Source organism: Larimichthys crocea, chromosome XVI, assembly GCF_000972845.2.
Source record: "Larimichthys crocea isolate SSNF chromosome XVI, L_crocea_2.0, whole genome shotgun sequence".
Lineage (NCBI taxonomy): Eukaryota > Metazoa > Chordata > Actinopteri > Sciaenidae > Larimichthys > Larimichthys crocea.
The window spans coordinates 21,772,052-21,796,372 of NC_040026.1; the positions used below are offsets into that span (position 1 = coordinate 21,772,052).

At 44.4% G+C, this 24,321-nt stretch overlaps 4 protein-coding genes across 5 annotated transcripts in view; 3 read left to right on the plus strand and 1 right to left on the minus strand.

Annotated features, from left to right (window-relative positions):
- The first annotated feature begins 137 nt into the window (after positions 1-137).
- Positions 138-4,542, plus strand: LOC109137654 (zinc finger protein OZF). The gene is made up of 2 exons (XM_027289058.1): positions 138-373; positions 2,933-4,542. Exons 1-2 carry the CDS (start codon positions 262-264, stop codon positions 4,420-4,422), a joined length of 1,602 nt encoding a protein of 533 aa, XP_027144859.1. The 5' UTR covers positions 138-261; the 3' UTR covers positions 4,423-4,542.
- LOC109142846 (gastrula zinc finger protein XlCGF57.1) lies at positions 4,492-5,289 on the plus strand. The gene has a single exon (XM_019277729.2). It carries the CDS (start codon positions 4,574-4,576, stop codon positions 5,261-5,263), a length of 690 nt encoding a protein of 229 aa, XP_019133274.2. The 5' UTR covers positions 4,492-4,573; the 3' UTR covers positions 5,264-5,289.
- Positions 5,290-6,367: 1,078 nt separating this feature from the next.
- LOC109142845 (parvalbumin-like EF-hand-containing protein) lies at positions 6,368-8,994 on the minus strand. Of its 2 annotated transcripts, XM_019277728.2 has the most exons (5): positions 8,853-8,933; positions 7,570-7,675; positions 7,299-7,434; positions 6,667-6,782; positions 6,368-6,444 (listed from the first exon to the last, which is right to left on the minus strand). In XM_019277728.2, exons 2-5 carry the CDS (start codon positions 7,670-7,672, stop codon positions 6,401-6,403), a joined length of 399 nt encoding a protein of 132 aa, XP_019133273.2. In that variant the 5' UTR covers positions 7,673-7,675; positions 8,853-8,933; the 3' UTR covers positions 6,368-6,400. The 2 variants fall into 2 exon arrangements, with proteins under 2 accessions (XP_019133273.2, XP_027144879.1); XM_027289078.1 differs by lacking the exon at positions 7,570-7,675 and having other exon boundaries at positions 8,853-8,994.
- Positions 8,995-16,782: 7,788 nt separating this feature from the next.
- aatkb (apoptosis-associated tyrosine kinase b) overlaps positions 16,783-24,321 on the plus strand; it is a 42,400-nt gene continuing 34,861 nt past the window's right edge. The window contains exon 1 of the mRNA XM_010752890.3: positions 16,783-17,397. Coding sequence (XP_010751192.3) covers positions 17,322-17,397 — 76 coding nt within the window. The 5' untranslated portion in view covers positions 16,783-17,321. The remainder of the gene's footprint in view (positions 17,398-24,321) is intronic.

Here is a 24,321-nt window from a genome sequence, read left to right on the forward strand (position 1 = left end):
TTCAAAATAAAGTTTGTATTGTGTTAAATGATCATAAGATGGTTTATTCGGTGCGGTAACATTTCTAAAGCCTGAACGAGCCGCACCATTAAATTAATAAATTAATAAATAATTATTATCGGAGGGATGGACCGGAAGTGAACGGCACGCCCGGGGAAGTCTCTTCTGCGCATGCGCACTGGCCGTGTTTACAGCGGGAAGTGGTCCATGTGAAACTTGAACAGAACCGAGCTCTTTGTGAGGAGAAGCTCGCAGGTGGAGATGTCTGACAGGAGGAGCCCTCGGTCCGGTGGACCCGCACGGCTCGGTTTGGTGTCCTCCTTACCTCCACCAGCCACGACAGAACCGGTGCAGACCGTCAGTTCTGGACCTGGTGAGTGTTTCCATTCAACTTCAACTTTCTTTCTTTCTATAGCAGCTTTCATACAGAGCTGCAGCCCAAAGTGCTTCACAGAGCAGAGGAACAACAGAAACAGACAACAACAGAGCAGCTGCATGAAAAACTAGAAATTAGAAGAAGAGGAAAAAGCATCAAACTACAACAATGAAACAAATAAGAAGAAACATTAAGATCTATAGGTACAAAGCAGAATTTAAGAACAGTTGCAGTGAAAGTAGATCAGACCTGTGCAGTGAATAAGCACCAGAGATAAAAGTAACAGGGAGTGATCAGGACATACAAACTCAGCAGTGAATGTCCAGGCACCTGAGCAGGTAAAAGCCAGACTAAAGAGGTATGTCTATGTAGCTGCAGCTTCATAGGTCTGTGTGTACATCAGGGACGCTTGGTGTCAGGACACTGTGGTGGTTTGCAGACACTGTTCATCTCTTGTGGAGTTTATGATCATCAAGTGCCGGCCTTTCTATCTACCGAGGGAGTTTTCTGCCATCCTGCTTGTTGCAGTCTACATCCCTCCCAGCTGTAACAACAACGATAGAGACAAGGCACTGAGTGAACTGTACAGCTCCATCAGTGACCAGCAGACTGCCCATCCAGAGGGACTTCTCATCGTGGCTGGAGATTTCAACCATGCAAATCTCAAAACAGTGTTTCCTCATGTGTACCAACACATTGATTTTGCTACACGGGGAAGCAATACACTGGACCAGGTCTACACAACACTGAGAGGAGCATACAAGGCCTCACCCCTCCCCCATCTCGGCACTTCGGGCCACATCACTGTTATGCTAATGCCAGCATACAGGCCTAAGGTCAAAGTCACCAGACCGGTTCAGAGGCAGGTACGGGTGTGGCCAGAGGGTGCCTCCTCAGCATTCCAGGACTGCTTTAACACTACAGACTGGGACATGTTTAAGCACGCAGCCACCTTGAACTTGAACTCTGCTGTCTCTGTCGGCCATTTTACACAGACAAGTTCAAATTAAGTGCCAGTAACTGCTAAAATGGCCGCCACTGGGTTTCTGCCTGCTGGCCTTTGTCTTCCGTTCTGCCTGCCTTTTGGAAATAGCCCCTCCCCCCTCTCCTCCTTCAGGCAAGACCAACTCTAATCAGCACAGCAGCAACTGCTCCTCTTAGAATGTCAGTTGGGAATGCTGACAGAGACAGAGAGAAAATGCTGAGACCACCCCTCGAACAGGAAGGATTTCTGGCCAAACTGTATTTCCAGTCACTGAACTGGCTTAAGTTGGAGCAGGCTGAGCCCTTCCTGAACATCTGCATATTTGTTTTGTGTCGATAAATGAAGAAATGTGCCCTTTACAACAATTCAAAGAAGCGTTACTTCTGCTTTCCTCCAGAAAATTTCCCGCCTTTTTAACATCTTCTTCAACTTCTTTGCGTCTCCCGCCAAAACTATATATCTGACAGCTTTAGCAGGCGAATGTGAGTGAGACGATTTTTCCTACGTTTCTACATCTGTGTTGTGGAGAAATTGCTGAAGTCAAAGGTCAATGGTGAGGTCAGGAGGGAAGAAAGTGTTCAGGAGCCTCTGATGTCTTATGCTGTATTATTTATTGACGCTTGGCCAAGGAGAATTAGAGACCCTCTCAAAGTTCATCAGAAGTGCCTGAGTCGGTCTCACATTCTGCCCAACTCATCCTGGTGGATCGACTTTAAAACCCAAGATAACACCACAAATACTACACGCCCAGAATTAGTCAAAGAGAATGTCTTTAGGTGTTATTGGCAGCATATTCTAGTCTATGAAGGCAGCAACAGGTCTCTGTGACCCTGGCCACCACAGTGTTGAGATAGACTGGCACCTACTGTTCCCAACCAAAGCTAAAGAACTAATACTGCTGAGGACCTCAAGGCCCACACGGGACCTTGTCTTACCTAAGGATATAAAGTCCCATAACACTGCGGATTGTTGTACTTCATGTATGTGTTTCAAATTAAAAGCCATCTAGTGTGTCTGTTATTCTGAAACATTTCCTGCAGATGTTTGGTGTCAGAAAGTCAGTTCCTCCATCAGTAATCCATATCTCAGAGAACAGAACATGGAGCTCTGTGCTGATTGATCAGTAGGTCGTGCTTTCATGCATGTTCATCTTGTACCTTCATCTCGGGAGCAGGTCAGGTGTGCAGCAGTTGTTACCATGGTGTTGTTACCATGTACCCCTGTAAGAAGGGAACACAGGTAAACCATAGAAACCACCTTGTGCTTTGCAGGATTGGGGATCAGGGAACTCGCCCTGAACCTCCAAACACAGTAGCTGGGAATGACGAGTCTTTTTTACAGTAGATGTCTGTAAGCAGCATGACCGTAGTCTGACTCGACCTCATACAGGTGTTCTTCAAAGCAGTACAGGGACCATGAAACTGGTTCCTGGATACTGTGTTTCTTCTTCTCGTCCATAGGCATGTCCTACAGTTAACACAAGTAGCCCTGGCATCACCAGCAGAATTAGGAAATGATTTTACTTCTATCCTTCTTAAATACAATAATTTCTTTTTTTTATTGTGTTTCAGTGATTCCTGCAGATGTCCAGCAGGTGCTGAGAGTTAAAGAAGAGGTTCCCCCTGACTGGAGCTCCAGCCTGGACCAGGAGAACCCAGAGCCCCTACACATAAAGAACGAACAGGAGGAACTCTGGATCAGTCATCAGGGAGAGCAGCTCAACGGGCTGGAGGAGGCTGACATCAACAGGTTCCCGTTCAGTGCGGCCTCTGTGAAGAGTGAAGATGATGAAGAGAAACCTCAGCTGTCACTGCTTCATCAAAGCCAAACTGAAGACAACAGAGACAGAGAGCCTCGAGCGAGCAGCTCAGCTATGGAAGTAAAGACAGAAAGTGATGCAGAGGACTGTGGAGGATCAGAACCTGCCAGGAACCCAGACCCAGATAATCATTCCCAACCAAATCCTGATGAAGCGGATTCAGACTCTTCCGAGACTGACGTCAGTGATGATGGTTGGCAAGAACCTTTGGCAGATTCTGGACCTGAAACAGGAGACGTTGGAAAAAAATCAGTTGAGTGTGGTCATGGATTTCATTACAAGCAGTCTCTTGAGACACACGTGATGTGTCATTTAAGGAAAACGTCCTCCAGTTGTTTAGTTAATCAGCAATGTTATATAGTGAATCCAGAGCTAGATTCACAGACGAGAGTCCACACTGAAGAGAAAGCATTCAGCTGTGATGACTGTGGGAAAAGATTCACAGAACAGAAACGTCTGAAGACACACATGAGAGTCCACACAAGAGAGAAACCATTTGGCTGTGATGACTGTGGGAAAAGATTTATTGACCAATCACATTTAAAGTTACACATGACAGTCCACACAGGAGAGAAACCATTTGGCTGTGATGACTGTGGGAAAAGATTTTCAGATCAGGGAAATCTGAAGAGACACATGAGGATCCACACAGGAGAGAAACCACATGGCTGTGATGACTGTGGGAAAAGATTCACAGACCAGACAAGTCTGAAGAGACACATGAGAGTCCACACAGGAGAGAAACCATTTGGCTGTGATGACTGTGGGAAAATATTCACAGACCAGACCAGTCTGAAGAGACACAAGGTAGTCCACACAGGAGAGAAACCATTTGGCTGTGATGACTGTGGGAAAAGGTTTACAGAACAGAAACGTCTAAAGAGACACATGAGAGTCCACACAGGAGAGAAACCACATGGTTGTGATGACTGTGGGAAAAGATTTAATCGTCAGTCAAGTTTAAAGATACATATGAGGATCCACACAGGAGAGAAACCATTTGGCTGTGATGATTGTGGGAAAAGATTTTCAGTACAGGCAAATCTGAAGACACACATGAGAGTCCACGCAAGAGAGAAACCACATGGCTGTGATGACTGTGGGAAAATATTTAATCGTCAGTCAAATTTAAAGACACACATGAAAATGCACACCGGAGAGAAACCATTTGGCTGTGATGACTGTGGGAAAAGATTTAAGCGTCAGTCAAGTTTAAAGATACATATGAAAGTCCACACATGAGAGAAACCGTTTGGCTGTGATGACTGTGGGAAAAGGTTTTCAATACAGGAACATCTGAAGAAACACATGAGAGTCCATACAGGAGAAAAACTATTTGGCTGTGTTGACTGTGGAAAAAGATTTTCCAGAACAGTCAACTCTAAAGACACACATGAGAGTCCACACAGGGGAGAAACCACATGGCTGTGATGACTGTGGGAAAAGATTTAATCTTCAGTCAAATTTAAAGATGCATATGAGGATCCACACAGGAGAGAAACCATTTGGCTGTGATGACTGTGGGAAAAGATTTAAGCGTCAGTCACATTTAAAGTTACATATGAAAGTCCACACAGGAGAGAAACCATTTAGCTGTGATGACTGTGGGAAAAGATTTTCAGATCAGGGACATCTGAAGAGACACGTGATAGTCCACAATGGAGAGAAACTCTTTGGCTGTGATGTTTGTGGAAAAAGGTTTTCAATACAGGGAAGTCTGAAGAACCATATGAGGATCCACACAGGAGAGAAACCATTTGGCTGTGATGCTTGTGGGAAAAGGTTTTCAATACAGGGAAGTCTGAAGAAACACATGAGGATCCACACAGGAGAGAAACTGTTTGACTGTGATGCTTGTGGGAAAAGATTTAATGACCAGTCACATCTGAAGAGACACATGAGAGTCCACACAGGAGAGAAACCATTTGTCTGTTTTGACTGTGGAAAAAGGTTTTCATTACAGGGAAGTCTGAAGAGACACATGAGAGTCCATACAGGAGAGAAACTTTTTGGCTGTGATGACTGTGGGAAAAGATTTTCAGAACAGAGAAGTCTGAAGAAACACATGAAAATCCACACATGAGAAAAAACATTGGACAATGAGTGTTAACCAGCAGGTACATCTGCATGGACACTTACTCAGGTCAGGGTGCAAACATGTGAAAGATGTAACTCCGGTGCTGTTTATGACCTAGAGTGGTTATTGCACCATAGGGAGGCTCTGTGACCCATATCATAGGGCCGTCTCATTGACTTCTGTGTATATGCATTTCTGCCTTTCTGAATTCAATCAGTATATCTTGGTTGGGTTCCCCACCAGCCTCCTACCCCTCCCTCTGGTTCTCAGTGAGGTGGTAGTTCAGTTATTCACAAACTACAAATTCATTTATTTATGATTCATTCTTTTCTTGTTCCTTGATATCTAGGATTGTTGTATCGAAGCAATACCAAAAAAACTTGTTTGTTGTTGTTTGTGTTTTATATATATGCAAATTGCCTCTTTACAGTCATTTGGATGGAAAACCAAATCTTATTAAATCTTTAAAAAGGAAAATGACCAATCTATGTTTTTGTTTTTTAATTCATGTTGTCATAAAGAAATTTCCACAAACTCATGAAGCTCTGGAGAACGTTCAGTCAGGAAGACTGTTCAGCTGCTGGTTTGTGAAAAATGATTTATGTAAGTATGTAACGTGTGTTGTTAAGAACCACAGCAGTTTTTTAACGTGATTCTTTTTTTTGTATTATCTTGCATTTATTTTAAAATACGTGCGTCTCTGCCACAAAGTCTGAGTCAGCCATCAAAGCTGTTTGATAAAATACGCTGCACATTTGATGAGACATCACCCAAAGAACTGATGAGATTATTTACACAGTGCAAAATTCTCTTTAATACCAATTACATCACTTTTTCCAGGAAACTCACAAGGAAATTATAAAGCATCAGTAAAACTTGGTCACGATGTCCAATGGGAAACAAGCACAGACGTGTAAAATACTGAAGTTTGAAGTTTCAAACCAGTGTGGTGTTTTGGTAATCATCTAGCAAAGTGAGCTATAATACTCTAATATTTCAGCAGACAAGTTATTATTTATTTCAGCCAACCGAACCAAATGAACCGATAGCAACAGTCCTTCAAGAGGCAGAGGAAGGGCCTCTCCATCTTCCTCTCACACGTTCACTGTGCTAACATTGGAGCCTGGAACCACCACATGACTTCTACTTCCTGGGTTTCTTCTCCATCTTCACCATGTCTGAGAACTCTGCAGGTCAGTGAGGGAGACACACGGAGTCAGACGTGAGTGCTTCTGTGCACTGTTCAAACTACAGAACAACTCCAGTATGTTGACATTATGATACCAGAAACTCTGCATCATGCTAAGCTCATTAGCTCTTATGACATGAAGAGACATGAAGAGTTACTAACTGCTGACCCTTAGTGGCGACTACAGGAAAGTACACCAAAGTGTGACACAGGCCCTCACCTCTGTAGTCGATGCGTCCGTCTCCATCAGCGTCAGCAGCCTGGATCATGGCCTCCGCCTCCTCGTCAGACAGAGGAGCTGATGGAGCTGCAGAGGGTACAGCTGACAGGATGTACCTGTGAACAGAGAAATCTTCATCAACTTGAATGTTTCTCTTCTTTGTTATTTGTGATCTTAGACTCACGAGTTCAGGACTGTAGACATGTCTGTTCATATTCTTAATCATACTAGCACTGCTATTAATAATAGTAAAATAATAAGAATAAGGATTGCAAATGAAGTTTCCACTGGCAGACAGCGCTGGCAGCAAAAGACATAACTGCATATCTTTCTTACTGTCCAAAAATCCTACGAAAAGACTAAAACCAACAATGAATTGATCCAACAACAAAGTATTTATATGTTTATCTAATATATCTTCTTCATTGTCATCCAATACTAATCACACACCCACCAGACCACCCAATGTGGATTAATATGCCACTGAAAATAGTCCCCAACAGACACACTGTTCCCAGTCTTCAGGAAGAAAGATGAGACACGCTGGGTTTTAATTTTCACTGGATTTTATGACAATAAGATGAACCCAGGATGCGTTTTATCTGCTTCATTGATGAGAGTTGGGCTCATACTTGATCTCGTTCCACTCTATGTAGCCACTGCTGTCTTTGTCGAGCTCCATGAAGGCCTTCTTGATGGCCTCTTCTCTTTCCTCGGAGGTCTTGAACTGCTTCATGTACTCCAGAAAGCGGCTGTAGTTGAAAACCCCTGTGGAGAATCACAAACGATGACATCAGACAGTGAAATCATCGTCCTGACTCACACGTGAGTGTCTCTTCATTCATTACACCTGTCACTTTTAATTAATGATGCACACACACACACACACACACACTGAGTCACCCTGTGTTTTCACCCCCCGTGGCATGCGGTCGATGTCCTGCTCTGTGAGTGAAGCGCCCATGGCCACGGCCACCTTCTTCACCTGTGGTCGAAAGTCGTCCATGTTCTGCAGAGATCAGAAGAGTGAGAGTACGTGGAGGTGTTTGCAGCCAGCAGCTGGTTAACTTAGCTTAGCATTAAGCGTAAGTGTTTTATGGAGGGCTTATAAGAGCAGCGGTTGCCTGGCAACTGCTTCAGCTGCATCGATCTCTGCCAGAAAGCAGATCCCAAAATGTTGAACTACACCTTTAATTTGTCTTTGTTTCTCTCTTTTTCATTGTGGTTTCCTTTTCTGATTCCTGTTTCCTTTGTTTCCCTCCTTTGTCCCTTCTTTATCATCCTTCCTTCCTCTGAGTGGAGGGTTAAAGTGATCAGATTAGAAGCTCTCAGTCACATTTGTGATTTGGGGCTTTAGAAATAAACTTGACTCCTTTGTCCTCCATAAAATCTTTCAAAACACGAAAACACGAGATACAGAACATAAATAAAGTGTTTTGCTTCTTCCTTCTTTGCTGTCAGAAACACTCGACACATCCACCTGACAGTGATCAGCAGGCAGTGACCCCACATTTATTATGTCCATCTGAATCTCAGATAAATGTCTCTTCTTCTTCTTTTTTTTCCATTTCTTGGCAGACTCTCAGGCTTATTAATCATCACCAAACATTACCTCGCTCCAAATCAATGCAACCTCAATCACTTGGCTAAATGATTAGTCATAGCTGGGTTACTCATGCCGGGGTAGGTCACAGATATTTCGGTCCCGTCTCTTAATGATATCTGTCAACGCTGATCTCAGGGGAGTATCAGATTAGCATTAGCATGTATGTAGTGGATTGGCTTGGTGCAGACTGCAGCAGTGAATCCACTCAACATGAAGCACAGCATTGCTGCATCTCCGCGAGCTGTTTCATCAGTCCTCCTCTCGTCTGCTCTCCCCCACAGTTTCACAGCATCATTTGCACTTCAAGAACTCTCCTATCAAGATGAATGTGTGCTTTTTTTCTCACTGACCAGAGGTTAGAAAGACAGACCACAGATCAAACGAGATCGTTCTGCTCTCAGTCTACAAGCTCAACACAGAAAAAGGCAGATTTGAGCCACCGCCTGTTTACAGCCTTCAACAAATTAGCACCATGGCAGCAAAATGAGTCGAACATCAGGTGAAGCAACTCTGAAAACATTGGAAATCATTACCAGTTACCATTTTCCCCTTTCAACATATCCTGTCCAGTGCTACTCACCCGATTCAAGGTTTCCTGGTACAGCTGACCCTCCCCCTCTTTCCATCTCTTATATACGGGAAGGATGCAGCCACCAGTGGCCTTGCACCTGTCTTGCTCTCCCCGGTGGAGCCATTCTCCATTAAAGACTTGGCTCCTACTGCTGCAGACAGGACACATCCCTCCAGATGTACTGGGACAAGACCCCACATTATGCCTTTTGATGGGGTTGAACTGGAGGACAGCCACCCTTAAGCGGGGTGGCTTTGGCATGGAGCTTGAAAAGTTTAGCAGCGATATTTCTGCAGTGGAAACTGTTGTGCAAGTTATACGAGTCATCCCTGAATCCATTAGTGCTGCAAGATTTCATAAATAACCGTTGATAGCTACAGTGCAGCAGCTTAACAGCCACTTCACCAAGACCTGTTCTTTTTATATACATTCGAGGCAGGGAGACACGTAACGTGCAGTTTTTTCACTTAGTTCTTCCTCTTGCCAGCCGTCGTCATTTCAATAAAGATCTTTGGCTTCCTCTCTCAAGGTTAGCTGTCAAGTAAATGGCTCAAAGCTTTGCAGGAGACTAAAGCCTGAGCCTGAGCCAACCACACTGTAGTCTGCCCAGAGCCTCTGAGAGTCCAGCACCAAGTCAGAGACAAATTTACTGACATTAAATCAGAGTCTGCCCATCCATCTACTCTATATTTATATTGCTCTATATATAAAATGATAATTGTCTTCAGTCATGGCTCTGTAGGGAAAGGACTCATGGTACTTTATGTACATTGTGTCCACTTGATCAGTCTGCTACTCCAGCACATAGCCGCCGGGTCACAGACGTGCTGAGTTTATATTAGTTGGTCTGGCTGATGTGACACTCGGGTACGCTGGGATAGTCGGTGGATCCTAGAGAAGACCAGAGCATGTGATGGTCAGTAGAGTTACAGGTTAACCATGCAGAGTGCTTTTCTGAGTCTAAACCAACATCCTGTAACTTTCCTCTCATGAACTTTTACATTTAATAGTCTTATGTTGAGTGTCTGGTCTCTCTCCAATTAAACATTTAAACTTGAAGCTTTCTTTCACTCCTTTTTACTTCTAGCATCACCAGCCACGCACACACTGTGCATGTTTAAGATGCAGAGACAGTTCTTATATCTGACATCTGTAACTGCTCTTCAAAGGTGAAGAAGCTCAGCTGTTCCAAGTCTGTTCCACATGCAGCGTCACCACTTTGATCAGAAATCAGCGGCACAGTGATGAATCATTTCAGTGCGACGGGGCCGGCTCCCTGCCAGCACCACGACAGGCAGGTAATCAAGTTTGTTCCCTGTTTGCCACACACTCACAAACAAGTGCTACAGGGCAGAGAGACATGCAGCTCTGCACTACACAGTTATATAACTCCACTGTGTGTGCTACATGCGTGTTAAATAATGTATGAGAGCAGTGAAACACTGCTGGGCAATTCTGTATAGATAGATAGACAGTGATCACAGTACAGTACGAGCCATGAAGCTGGGTTTGATGTTCCTGAGAATTTCTTTACAATTTGATGTGCAAATGTCCATGCAGACGTTATTTATATACGAGATGTCCACAGGCGAGCTGAAGCCTCGGACGCTCTGAGTTTGATTCATGCTGTTTATTGATCCAGAATATCTGAAATCTGAATTTCAGAGCTGCCTGAGCACATCTCAACTGGATCTGCCCCTCAGACCGTTGCAGTCTGCTTTCATGGCTGCTATCACAGACATTAAATTCAGAGCAAAGCATATTTTAAACGATGTATATTCAATAGACTCTGCACCAGAGCAGGTGGGCATGGATGCCTGTAAGGTGCAAAATAAATTGTGTAAAAAGGTCGGATCAGATGTAAACAAATATAGTTTTGTTTGAATCATTTTACGACAACACATCTTTCACGTCTTTCAGAAAGTGCGTTCTCATCGTCATGTCTCTGGAAACAGCTGCTGCTGTTTTTTCATTCATGCTTTGAACAAACAGAATTAGATGTGGACGACTGGATGTTTGATGTTTGTTGTAGGTGTTAATGTTTGTGAGATATGTTGCTCTCTTTGATAATGCATTCAATATTTGTGGGGTTAGTTTTGTGTATACAAAAGTATGTGGACACAAACCTCGTTTCAATGAATGCACCATAAAATGATATTTTAGTGTGTGCTTCCAGCTTTTTGGCAGCAGTGTGTGTTTGTCTCTTCCCTGTTTCAACATGAGAGCATCCCCGGGTGACTGTTTTGGGTGGCTACACAGAGCTCTGACCTCGACCTCATCCAGCACCTTCGGGAGGAACTGCGAGCCAGAACTTTAACACCCATCGTCCGTGTTGGACCTCACTAATGCTCTTGTGGCTGAAATCTCTTTGATTGTAAAACCTGAGATCTATCTTACTCTCCTCCTTTGTCTTGGTTTGGCACATGCTGACACTTGGAGTGGTACAGGGATTTTCCCTCCACCGGCTTATTAACTCTGTTCTTTCATGCTTTGTCCTGATGACGGAGACGGCTCTCTCAAACATGTTTCTATTTGGCATCCTGAATCACTGAAGACATTAAATAAAAGAGAAACAACAACATGACAAAGGAAGAGCACTGCTCCAACGCTGAAGCTTTGGTGACCACTAGTGTGGTTCTGGCCCCACAGGTTGGAAACCAGTGGATCTGATCACATCCAAAAAAAAGATTGCTCAACCAGTTCTCTATCCAAAAGCCTTAAATTAATCTTGAAAGCAAGAAGCCTTAAGTTTTCTTTAGAATGAAACATTAATCTTAAATCAGATTTCCTCTCATCAAAACAAACAAATGAAAACAACTCTTAACCTCTGAAATGAATAAGGGTCATACTGTGCAGTGTTTGTGCATGTGTTAGCTCCTTCAAATTGTCACTTCATCCCCCAAAATTCATATTAACCACTTTCTACAGAAGAGTATTCCCTTTGCAGACTGTTGACAGAGTGTTCTGTGGATTTGTTCCCTGTAAAAGGAACATTGTGTCACTGTTTTATGGAGGAGGCAGACCTCAGATCTCAGACAGAACTGCCAAAGTCTGGGCTCATAAAAATTTCATTCGTATAACTGGGAACAAATTTGGATCATTTAGGTTAATTTGCCCTTTAACTTCAGATCTATATTTATATTACTGCTTGACCTCTGCTGTCTGTGTGCTTTCAGCTAATTCATTTTGTGTCCCCGGGGCACCAAATATTAAATATCAGATTTAATATATGAACAGTGATTAGTTCCATTAATGCAATCTGAAAATTACTCTTGTTAGCAGAAGTCTTTTAAGACATTGTCCGTTTAAGTCCATTGAAATGTCTGTGTCAGTTTTAATAAAGATACAATCGCCTTTATTTTCCTTTTTCCTGTTGAAACAGGATGTTGGAGCTGACAGACTGTCAGTTTAAGAGAGAAAAGCTGTTTGATTTGACAGGAGTGGCAGAAAGGCGGGATCACTACAGACTACAGACGCTTTTAGACTTCTCCTGACTGTCCACTAATTATTTGCTCATGCAGGATGATTCTTGTGTTTTCGTCTTTTCATGACATGTGCAGAAGTTCTCTTCTCCTCTGCAGTCTAAGCAGTGTGCACACACACACACACACACACACACACACACACACACACACCAGCTTCATCTTATTGTTTGTGTGTGACAGTGGCTCAGGTTCTTGCACTATACAAGTTTTAGCTGATTTATTGTGGTGCAAATGGACAAAACCAAAAATAAATAATAATAATAATAAGATTCTCATTTACGTAAGACCTTCAGTGCTCTAATTGATTTTCTCCTGTCAGCTTAAAGGACAGCGGCTCATGTCCAAATGGCTCCAAAATTAAATTTGAAAACGAACATTTTCTTGTTTTTTTCTTCTTTCACTTTCTATCTTTGAAAATCTGGTTTTATTCACCTCATCAGACAAATCACTGATCACAGCTGCTTCATTTAAAGGGGTCAGCATAGATGCTTAGACTCATACAGCATTATAATATAATGTGATTAATTCAAGCTTGGCATTTTTGACCGGTCTTTAATGGATTAAGCGACACAGTCTCCCCATTGACAGGATATGAACAGTAAGCGCTCTAAGCCTTTGAAAGTGTATCTCAGATGTCGGCTTCTTGGGAGCCATTAAACACAGCATTGTTTTCAGATTTACCACAAAGCAATTTTAAATGTGTCCAACACTGTTCTGACAGGGTTTCGCAAAGCCAAGCGATTGTAAAAAGGCTCCCAGTCAGCAGAATAAAACCCTTTTTTTTAAAAACTGACATCAAAATTTTAGAATTACAAGCTTGGTGCATAAATCCAGGCTGAGACCAGAGACCTTTTTCTTTACAATCCCCACAGCGAAACCAGAGATGAGGAACTCGGCATGTGCAGCTGCCCGGGCGCAGAGTGACCAGAACCCCGGAGGGAGATGTTAAAACTGGGCCTGAAGCCTGCTGTCGAGCCCCTGCTCTCCCCTCTCATCTCCCCCCAGAGACAGCTCTAAATTGCGGGGTGAGGATGGAGCTGCACAGGGTGTCTGGGTGGATGTTTACATTCCTCCAGTGTAATTCCATTTCTGCTTTCCTCGACACAAAAAGGACTGATATGCAGGAAACACCCAGCATGATCTCGTCTGCATGATGCTCCTCTGTGTGGGAGCAGGTGTAATTAGCTTTGTGCATGAGACATATAAAAGTACAGTAATAATCTGTAGTTAACCTAATGATCATAAGATTTGATGTAAGATGACTGGAGAACACGATCGCCTCTGCTGGTGTTTCACCCCACAAATCCATCTTATCCTTTCTTTTCTGTTTCCAGGGAAACAGCAGACATGCAACACAATGTATCAGAGTCGAATATGACGTGACGAGACAGTGAAACAAGAGGGCGAGGAGGAGGAGGAGGAGGAGGAGGAGGAGGAGGAGGAAGGAATATTCCTGTCAGAGAAATCAGCTGTCCAGAAATAGGAACTCAAACATAAACTGTGTCCATCCTTCTTCCTCTTCTCCGAGTTTGTGACTCCATCAGAAAGTAAATGAGACTGAGATGAAGGCAAAGACAGAGATGACAAGACATGCATCACCCTCTCTTTCACAAGTGGATGAGAAATTTCACATTTAGTAACGCACAAAAGGGCAATCAGGTTACAGATCTAAGTCCTGTCACGGTTACTAATGGTTCAGTCCTCTGTCTCTGCTCCGCCTGCTGCAGATATACAGTAAGTTTCAGTCAGCATGTGGACTTAAGGTTAGTTCAGTCCAGACAGGTGACAAATTAAGAGAAACCCTGCTAAGACCTTCACAATACCAGATCTTAACCCAGCGACTGTGTTCACAACCGCTGCCATCAAAACAAATGAAGCAATACCTTTTGTTCCAATTGTGTTTCTTCATCACGTCCACTCCTTCCGATACGAACAAACTCACACACAATGCCTTCAGAATAATTGGTCTCCCCCACCCCCGCAAATAGCAAAGCTATTACATGCACACACAGCACAGTGCGTGACCCCAGGCGCCTCTTCAACCCGTTCTTCACACTGCTTTCATACAGATTCCCGGCCTGGAAACGATACGGCAGCTTCGCTCTGCAAACACCTCATGAAGCTCCACGTGTAGGATGTGTGTATGAATGTGCTGTATCTGACGTCTTGTGTACATTATAGGTCTTTGTACAGACCGTAGAAACATCATAAAATGTCTTATTGGACAGTTAATGTAGATTTTTTGTTTTTACCATCTACATTATTTGGTGTCACCAAAGCTTGTGGTGATTGTGAAAACTGTGAAACAGTTTTATTCACGGGGCAGCAAACGCTTCAAACCCTTCACAGTCCAAAGATGTCAGATGTCAGATTTTGTAAAGAAATTTCTCCACGTTTGAAAAAATTAGCAACCCATGAAGCCAGCGCATGAATATCTCCCAGCACTGATGAAACTGTTTTATTACGTCTGTGATTGCAGATGAAGAGATGGATGGATGTGACCGGGACCAGGACTCCTGAGGGGCTCACTGGACTGGACTTAAAGAAGCTGGATCACACTGCGGAGCTGCTCTGATGAACTCTGGTGGTGCAGGGATGAAGGTAGCTGTGTCTTTGTGTGGGCCCCCGTTTGTCCAAACTCAGTGCATGCTAAAGTACATTCTTATGTGACTAGTTTATTTGTGTAATTGTTCTGCGGTGTCTGGTGGCTTCCAACAGAAACGCTGTTTCTTGTTAAACAAAAGGGATTGTACTCTCACAAAACATCAATCTGTGCTGGCTGCTTTCCAGGTTGTCACCAGACTCGTATAACAACAAGCTGAGACTGTCGGTGACACAAACAAACACTCGGTGGACAAACTGTACGTTGGCGGTGTGCAGTTCCCCCAAAGGATTACACATCGCAGCCCGGCTTCACTCCTGCCAGCTGCTGCGTTCTCACTCAGTACTGGACCAAGTTCAAGATTTCTTGTTCCCAGCACGGGAAAATGAAGCTATGTAGTCAAGATTATGAATGCATGAACTGTGGATTACTTTAACACTGAGGTACTGCTGCTGTACTTTCCTCTTTCATCACTGAATGTCAGTGTGAAATCATCACGTGGTGTTGTTGCTCCTTTTCCTCCTTTAAAGCTAAATTACGCCTTTTTATTTCACAGTTTTGATCTTGTCTGGCGGCTTCTTGCTCGCTCACTCTCTCCTTTTCTCTTCTTAGCTTCCTCCGTCAGCGTCCTCTTCACTCTCTTCTCCTCTGCCATTATGTCCATAGAAGCTGCTGAGCCTGGTTACCTCCTCTTCTTCTTCCTGGTAGTCCATAACGCCTGTTGGTACAAACACTCAGTTCGTCAGCTTGGTGGTGAGCTCAGAGCGACGGGTACCCGTCGCTCTGAGCTCACCGCCAAGCTGACGAACTGAGCTAACAGCAGCTACAGCTGTCAGCAGGTTACTTCACTGTCCATCATAAACTCTGTAAATCACAGAGAGTTAAGGCGGAGCAGCCGGAGGACATCAGAGGGAAAACCAGAAAACATTTCCTCCATAAAATATGATCCAGTTTCACCAGAATCAGTGAAATAGTTGCTGCTGTTGCTTTAACATGAACATAAATGGGAGAGAGCGTCTTGACTGAACTCATATTTCTCTAAAGATTCGTCAGTTTCTTACTTTGACCAGCATTAGTTTATTCTTTCTGTACGCTGCCGCTCTGTATGTGATCTTGGCGGCTGCTGGAACAGTTTGTTCACATAAAAAAACGTATGTGTCTATTAATTATGAATGATACATTACATAAGCATTCATCCATGCAACAAAGGTGCGTGCGCACAAACTGGATTTCTGCTTCCACACATCTCGTTCTCCTGTCTTACGATCATAGCAAGCGTGTGATGCACAAAGAAAAGTTGACTCCCTCTGTTGCCAGGAATCCGATCTGATGGGAAGGGACGGGATGAGGGAGGCAGGGGAGGAGGGAGGATTGGGAGAGGATGAAAATGTTGCAGGGTGGGGGAGGGGGCATCATCCAACATGTATGAACAGTAGGATTATAGAAGAGGGGACAGTCCAGAGAGCCAAGTCCTGCTGCCTGCCTTTCCCCCGGTGTTACGTCACAGTCTGTTCATATTTTTTATAGCTCTTCTTATCTAACTGAGGGAGAAACCTCTGCAGCAGCATGAAGCACACACACACACACACACACACACACACACACACACACACACACACACACACAGTGAAGTCAGGACACGTTTGCTCTGCAGGTGAAGATGTGTGAGCTGAAAGCAAAAAATAAAAAATGTGTTTTCAGCTGCACAGATAGATTCTTCCTCCTGCACTGTACAGCTCAGTCATCTGAACATGCTCCAGCAGCACAGTAGCCTATCACAGCCCCCTCCTCCTCCTCCTCCTCCTCCCCCCCGCAGCCGGAGCCGCTCCATAAATTCAGTTTGGGAGCATTACCGAGCAAGATGGCGCTGTGGCTGTCAGCACCTCGGACAGCACCCCGCAGCTCTGACAGGGACGTTTGATCACATCAGTGTGTGTGTGTGTGTGTGTGTGCACAGGGGTCACGTGTCCGGTCCGGTTCGGTTCGGCTTCAGATGATGATGATGATGATGATGTGACCGCGTGAAGCTGTGCGCTATTCACTGCAGCCAGAGAGGAGAAATTCAAATCTGGATCAACTTGACTGCTGTTCACACTCCTCCTCCTCCTCCTCCTCCTCCTCCTCCTCCTCTTCATCTGCAGCCACAGTTTAAGAAGAAAATAGACAAACCGGCCTCGGCTCGAGGTGGAGGAGCGCGTGCCTGTCTTCATCACACCGGTACGCGGAGGAATGGAGGGGGGCGCGGGGAGATCACCAGGGGCCGGTTCGGAAAGGAGAAATGAAGCCGTGTCTAAGAAATAGTGTTTTCTAGATTGTTGCTCCCCAGACCCTGCAGGTCTTTTTTTTTTTTTTTTTTTTTTACATTGTGGTTCTGCAGCGCCGGTTCTGAAGATGTTCGGACTCCTGGTGATGATGTCTTCGGTGGTTTTCAGCCCCGGCTTTGCCCTCAGCTCCCATTTCAGCTCAGGTGAGCCGACATTCCGCTGCAAACATCCACAGTCCAGCTCCGCACAGAGACACATACACGTCTGTGTGTTATCTCAGTGTTCACGTTATTCTGTGAGAGCATGCATGGCTTCAGCATATAGAAATGATGTAACCTCCCTCATCTGCAACTGTGTGTGTGTGTATATATATATATATGTATAATTTGAGATTCTGGGTGAAAACAAACAGCCTATTTTTAAAGTTCACACACATGAAGCTGTAACATTTGTTCTCCTCAGCTGCTCAGGTCAGAGGTTCGGGTCAGCTGAGCAGTTTAAAGGTGCAGTCCGTATAAAGGTGAAAGGCAGGAGTGAAGGTGAAAGGTGGCAGCAGAGGAGGCTTCCTCTAATTGGAGCAGCAGGGTGGGAGCTGGTGTTATCCAATTAGTGCTGGAGGAGAAGAGGATTATGTGAGATGATGAATGGAGGCAGATCTCCTCATTGTTTTCTCACCTCCTGTTTTTTTTTATTTATTATTATTATGCAGCATAAGCAGCTACCGGCCTGTCATTCAGGTGGTTTCTATGGCAACCACAAGGTGCAGCAGTCTTTGGCTTTTTTTTTTTCTTTCCAGCAGTCAATAAAAATGGATTTACTCCAACAGCGCCGAAGCATTTTGAAGACGTGTGTAGACATCGAGTGTGAACGCAGCGCTCAGCGTGCAGTAAAACACAAGGTGTGCCGTCCACCTGATGTCCTTCAGATCTGCTCAGGTGCTGCCTTTCATAACGCCCTCCTGCCCTTTTTAATACACATGAACTGAATTTCATAAACCTCCCCCACCACCCAGCGCCAGCGTTTTAGTCTCTGCTGCAGCTTCATTTGTGCCCGATGACCAAATGAGAGCAGAAAGCTTCTTCCTCTGTCTTAGCTCAGCATGTGTTTGTCTTCTCTGTTCTCTGACTCTAAACCACACATTTATTTAACCGGACCTCCTTCAGATCCCAGCCGGGTCTTTGACAGGACAAAGATCCAGTTGTGTTCCAGCTGTGATTATCTTGTTGTCTCTTTAAAGCACTTTGTCATTTGGAGTGTGTAGATGTTTTCATTTGTCTTTGGTGCTGGTGTTCCAGTAGACGTACACCTACACGTTCATCTGTTGTCATGGAGCTGACACTCAAAGAAGATTCTAGTATTTCCGAGCCTGTAGGTCTTCATCTTGTAACTGTGGCCTTTCTAACAATGGACCGTTCACACCTTCACTGTAGAGCTTCAGTGTGTGGCAGTGTGAGCTTCTTAAAGCTTTCGTCAGTCTCTGACACAACATGAACACACCTCGACCAGCTATCTTACCAAACATGCATAAACTTTCCTGCTGACCAGACTAGCTCCACGCCGGTTTGCTGACTTGTGAAGTTGTGGGTTGCTGCAGATTTAGCATGTGTGCCTGCTCATGATGTTTTGTCTTCTCCCCTTAAAGTAGCTTTACCATCAGAGATTCTGATTCCACACTGGCTGCAGTATTCAGTCATTTTACACAGATTTCCCCAGAATATAATATGACATATTTGGTATCTTTGGATACTTTAGGACTGAAACAATGTTGGCTGCACACAGTGGTTTTAGTGGTGGTTGGGGTATATTAAGTTTCCCGTCCAGTAGAGAATAAACTCCTTGTTATAACCAGCTACATGTTAGGCTACTCTTGCATGCAGAACTCTACTGAATGATGCATCACAGAGAATTTCTGAAGTGTGCATATCCAATGCAGACTGAAAAAGAAGAACTCTGTACCTTCAGCGTTCTGATCCAACAACAGGATGGACACGCAGTCCTGAGTGATCAGGTGGATTTTACACAGTTTGATTGAATTTGTGCTTTTGTTTGTGTTATACTGTCAGATACACAAGTACAGCATAGAGCTGGAGCAATTATTTGATTCATTCATTGGTTGATTGACTGAAAATGAATCAGCAACAATTAGTCATGTTGTTAATATTTAAGCAAAACTGCCCAGTTTGTTTTTACTCATTTTCAAATGTTAATATTTGCTCAGTCTTCTTTCTGCTGTTTTCTGATGGTTATAGAGCAAATGATGAACGGATAAAATAATTGGCAGACTGGTTTGATCATGAAAATCATAATTAGTCGCAGCCCTACATATCATAAACTATTCTTAATGTAGTATTAGTCCATTCAGTGAATATTTAATCGGTAAAAATGAACACATCCATCAGTGTCTTGGCTGGATCTGGATCTGCCAGGTCATATCTGGACATATTTTGTTTGTATTTGTGTTTGTTGGAAGGAAAATCAGAATCAAATGATGAGATGTGAAAGCAAAACTGATTTACTGGAGGGAAGCTACTTGCCCAATAACTTGATCAGTGATGACCGCTGCGTAGGGCACGGGTATAGGGATGACATCACAGCCCAGTAAGGGCAGGGCTTGGTATCAGTGGCGGTGGAGGGGGGTGATTTTACTGGCAGCACTGGCTGGCTTCCTGAGCTCCAGGTTCACATTTCTCAGTGGTTTCCTGGCTGCGCAGGCAGAGACACACTCTGATTATACTCGGGAACATAGTGGACATAGTGTGTGTGAAAGCCCCGTGGACTTTCTCTGTCCAGGGTGTCGCAGGTTCAGGTGCTGGATGACAAGGAGCTTGAGGAGCAGGTAAACACGGGGTTGGGTTGGAGGGATGTGACATAGCTGGCGGTGGCGATGTTAGTGGTTCGAGTTTCGAATTATGTAAAGGAGGAAAGGAAATAACTTGCATCATTTCTAAATATGTACAGTACCCGCGGATGTTTTGACGCTTGCAAAATAAATGACGTGATTGTTGGCAAGATGGCTGTAAACTGGACTGCTGCCATTTAAAGTGATTGAACGTCCTCTAAAAGCTTTCTCCTCTGATGTGCACCTCAAAACTTCCTGTTAGGAACAACCGCTCCCTGATGTGAGGAGGTAAAGGGCCGTGGTGGTCTTCAGTTGTGAATATTCAGCAGCAGCATTTCTTCTCTTTTCTTTTTTTTTCTGCAGTGTTTTCTGTTTCTGGAGAACGGCTTGTTCAGAACATAATCGCTCCCGCATTGAAAGGCCCGGAGTGTCTTAAGTGAGACTGCTGCAGACATGCCTCTGATTGCTAATAGCTTCTGCACTCTCTGAGAGATCCTCTTTGTGTGTGTGTGTGTGTGTGTGTGTGTGTGTGTGTGTGCGTGCATGCATTCTGCAGAATAATAGCCTCTGATGGCATAAAAAAGTATTTTTGTTGAAGGAAATTAACAGACTGCTACTCGTCCTCCTCCACCTCTGCTCGAATGATTTCCTGCATGTTGTGATTGAGGTGAATTCAGGCTCGGGTGGATGAGACAGAGCGTGAACGTCCCGAGGTTAGAGAGGCAGATCAGATAAACACACACAAACACAATCACGCGCTCCATTTTCATGCTTTAATGGCTTTGATGCGACACAAAGACTCCATCAATGAATCGACGAGCTTGTACAACAGAGCAGTTCAGCACTTTGCATCTGCCACTCAGTGCCTCTAAACTGCTGAGCTCTATTGAACATCTCCATTCAAACCTCATTGAGAATCGATATTTCTCATGGAGTATTTCTGTGTTTTCCTGCAGACGGATCAGAAACAGGACATCATGCTCTTATTTTGATCACTGATCCTGATTTGAAATCATAAAACAGAGTAAGGCAGAACGATCTGACAATATTCCAAAGAATCATTTGTTATATCCACTGTGTATTTTTGATCTCAGGCTGTTACATTACGTTTGATACCTTTCCCCTCTCGTGTGCACTCAAACACAGAGTCAAGATGATTTTAAAGCCACACTTAATGAAATAGTAATGAATTGTAATTCTTTTCTGATCCTTGAGGGGAAGTTCTCTCTCTGTTTGCCCCACCGCATGGTGAACAGGGTTAGCTGTAACACAGCAGCCGTGGAGGCGGGAGGGATTCATTGTCTCGCTAAAGAGCACTTCAGCTTCCGGGTGAATGACACGCCGCCTAGTTATTACTGTGCATCAGTGTGCTGCAGCTTGGAAATCTCATTTTATCCTGATATCCGTCAGATTCATCAGTAGCTTCCTGCTTTTGTTGTTAAACGTGGTTGTCCGTTTCATGATCATGTCAGTGCTTTTAAAAACAATGTGGATGTTTTTGAACTCAAGCTCTTTCTGGTCCTTTTATATTCTCGAAGCAGCTGTAAAACACTCTGCATATACTCTGATGATAGACACATTTATAGATTTATCAGTGTATCTTTGTTTGATGTCCTAATCCTCGCATCGATTGTCTCTATTGATAGTCTGACTCGCTGCTGCTCCGATTTCTGACGCAGATCTCTGCAGCCGTACCCTTGTGCAAGGTTTCCCAGCCTGCCGCTCCAGGCTTGGCCTGTTGTAGGCTTGACTAATGTGATGGATGATGAAATGTGACGCCGGTCACCTGTTCAGATCTCCTCTGTGCCGCTGCCCGGTCCCCGGGCCTGGATCTCTGGCTCTGGCTCCTGATGAGGGGCCAGTGACTCTCACAGTGTTTGATCAGAGACATTGTTTGTTGTTGACAAAATACATGGCAAGCTTAACGAGTATTTTGTCCTCTGAGGCCGCTGAAATAGAAGAATAGGAGGGAGAGCGAGTGCTTTCCACAGTACGACGTCTGTGTTGGTGTTTCAGCACCGTGGAGAGCTCCCACAGTGAAAACAAGCAGCGAAGACTGGAGGAGGAAAGCAACCCATTTATTATTTGTGTTTGGCAGTATACAGCCTCATAGTATAACAGTGCTGTAATCATATATGATGATGGACTCCTGTGTTAACGTATTTTCAGCTCAGACCTGGTTGTCCAACTAGTAGCTCTTCGCACTGGTATGTCTCTGAGGAACCAGCCTGACTCGGCTCTGCCTCTGGGTCTCTCCTCTGTCCATCCAGTCCACCTCCTGTTGGACTGAGGACAGGCTGAACACTGATGTTACTCACTATCGCCTCTCGAGGCAAAAGTGGTATTACAAGAGAGGCCGGGCTGAAGCTCGTAGGTTAGCATGCTCATTTCAGAAGATGTTTCTGCAACACAGCGTGCTGACATGATGTCAGAGCAGAGCAACACCAGACCATGTAGAAAATAAGATCACAGCACTACAGATGGATTGTAAACACTGTGTGTGCAGGTGGTTTCTGTTCTGCTGTTAGATGCTGAATAGGTCGACGTCGTACACGTTATTTACGTGTTATGATTTTATCCTAAAGAATGAATAACCCAGATGTTTCACATGTTCGATGCCTTCCCTTTGTCAGCTGCAGTTTTCTCTCTCACTGACTTTTGTTGGTGCATTGCTGCATTTCCTGGCACCTTCCCAACCATCAATCAGCAGACAGACATGAAAATGTTGGCAGGTGTGTGTGTGTGTGTGTTTGTGTAACCTGCATGCTCGTGTGTTTGTGCACACAGAGAAAACAGCAAACACTTATTTCAAAACTCAAGGACAAACCTTGAACGAAGCATCTCGTTTTCAAGGCACCATTGAAGACTTTACATCACCACCACGCAGTGGTTGTTACACTCTCGTCATCTCCATGAGAACAAGGATTCAGATCGCATCCCTCTCTCTCTCTCTCTCTCTCTCTCTCTCTCTCTCTCTCTCTCTCCTCCCTCTCGCTCTCTCTCTCTCTCTCTCTCTCTCTCTCTCTCTCCTCCAGCGCCTGTACTCTTTAAAAACAAGAAAAATCCAGACTGACAGGCCGACCATCTCAGAAGTGAAAGTGCGTCTTCCGTTTTAAAGGCTGACTCACGATAAAAACCGTCTGGATGAAATCATGCCAGCTATTATTTCTTTTATTACTTTCCCCGTCCATGTAATTATGAGTGTACTAAGGGGATAATTTCATTTCCTCTTCCTTTTTGAGCCTCTCAGCTGAGGCATTAAGGGCAAATTGATTTGCTCCGGAGTGACACGTTGTTAGCGAGACATCCAGTGACCATCTTTGCTCTGTTTGCTGATCACTAGAGTCGAGGACAGAAGAGTCAACACACGAGTGGAGAGCTGCACTGACTGCAGAGCGTTTGCTGATTCAATCAATACCGCACATTGTTGATTTATTTGGATCCTGTTCTCGTCCTCACTGGGTTTTAATATCATAAACCTTTCCTCTTTCCTCCTCTGTGTCCTCACCTGTGTCACATTTACTGTATTTATCATCCCTGTCTCTCTCGTTCTTAATCTTTCTCTCTGTCTATCCATCTATATTTCTCTATGAACTGTGCTATGGAGACCCTCCCAGTCCCTGCAGTATCACAGGAGGCTGTTAAGCCTGTGATTTAGAGGGATTCATCGCTGGCCACGCTAGCCTGGCTGAGAAATGGGGTGATTGGCTCAGACTCCCAAGTGCCTCCTGATGAAGAGAGAGAGGGAGAGGAGGGTGAACAAGGAGAGGGAATAGTGTCAGCACAGGAGTAAAAGAGAGAGGGAAGAGAGAGGAAGTCAGTTTGAAGGTGGCAGAAGTAAACAGACTGCAGAACGTGCAGCTGATCAGCTGATCATCAGCTCCTGCATGACCTCCAACCACACATCTGGTTCAAGGAGCTGCAACCTGAAACCACACACATGTTTTCTGTTTTAAGGTGATTCACGGGGTCCTAACTGACCTTCTCACTTTTATCTGCATAGCAGCAGGCATCTGTGTCAGATATGTCACACCTGGAACGCAGGATGTATTTCATAATGTGGACAGATAACATGATCAATCACTCTAGAAACACGGAGCCTGCTTATCTACAGATGTGGCCAAGCTGCATACAGGTAGGGTCTGTGTGCAGCCTGAGGGACCAAAGGAGCAAAACAAAAAGTCTGCAAAGCATCATGCAGCTTCTTTACTGTGAGCACAGTAACTGCAGGAGAGTCGTATCAACATCTTCATCTCAGAGCTTCCTTCATCTTGAATCTGGACAGTTC

Bases quoted from the DNA above. Each gene is read 5' to 3' on its own strand.
- LOC109137654 (XM_027289058.1), top strand. From the start codon at position 262: ATGTCTGACAGGAGGAGCCCTCGGTCCGGTGGACCCGCACGGCTCGGT. The intron at 374-2,932 runs GTGAGTGTTTCC...ATTGTGTTTCAG, and splicing joins GACCGTCAGTTCTGGACCTG to TGATTCCTGCAGATGTCCAG.
- LOC109142845 (XM_019277728.2), bottom strand. From the start codon at position 7,672: ATGGACGACTTTCGACCACAGGTGAAGAAGGTGGCCGTGGCCATGGGC. The intron at 7,435-7,569 runs GTGACTCAGTGT...GATTCTCCACAG, and splicing joins ACGGGGGGTGAAAACACAGG to GGGTTTTCAACTACAGCCGC. The intron at 6,445-6,666 runs GTGAGGGCCTGT...ACTGACCTGCAG, and splicing joins CGGACGCATCGACTACAGAG to AGTTCTCAGACATGGTGAAG.
- LOC109142846 (XM_019277729.2), top strand. From the start codon at position 4,574: ATGAGAGTCCACACAGGGGAGAAACCACATGGCTGTGATGACTGTGGG.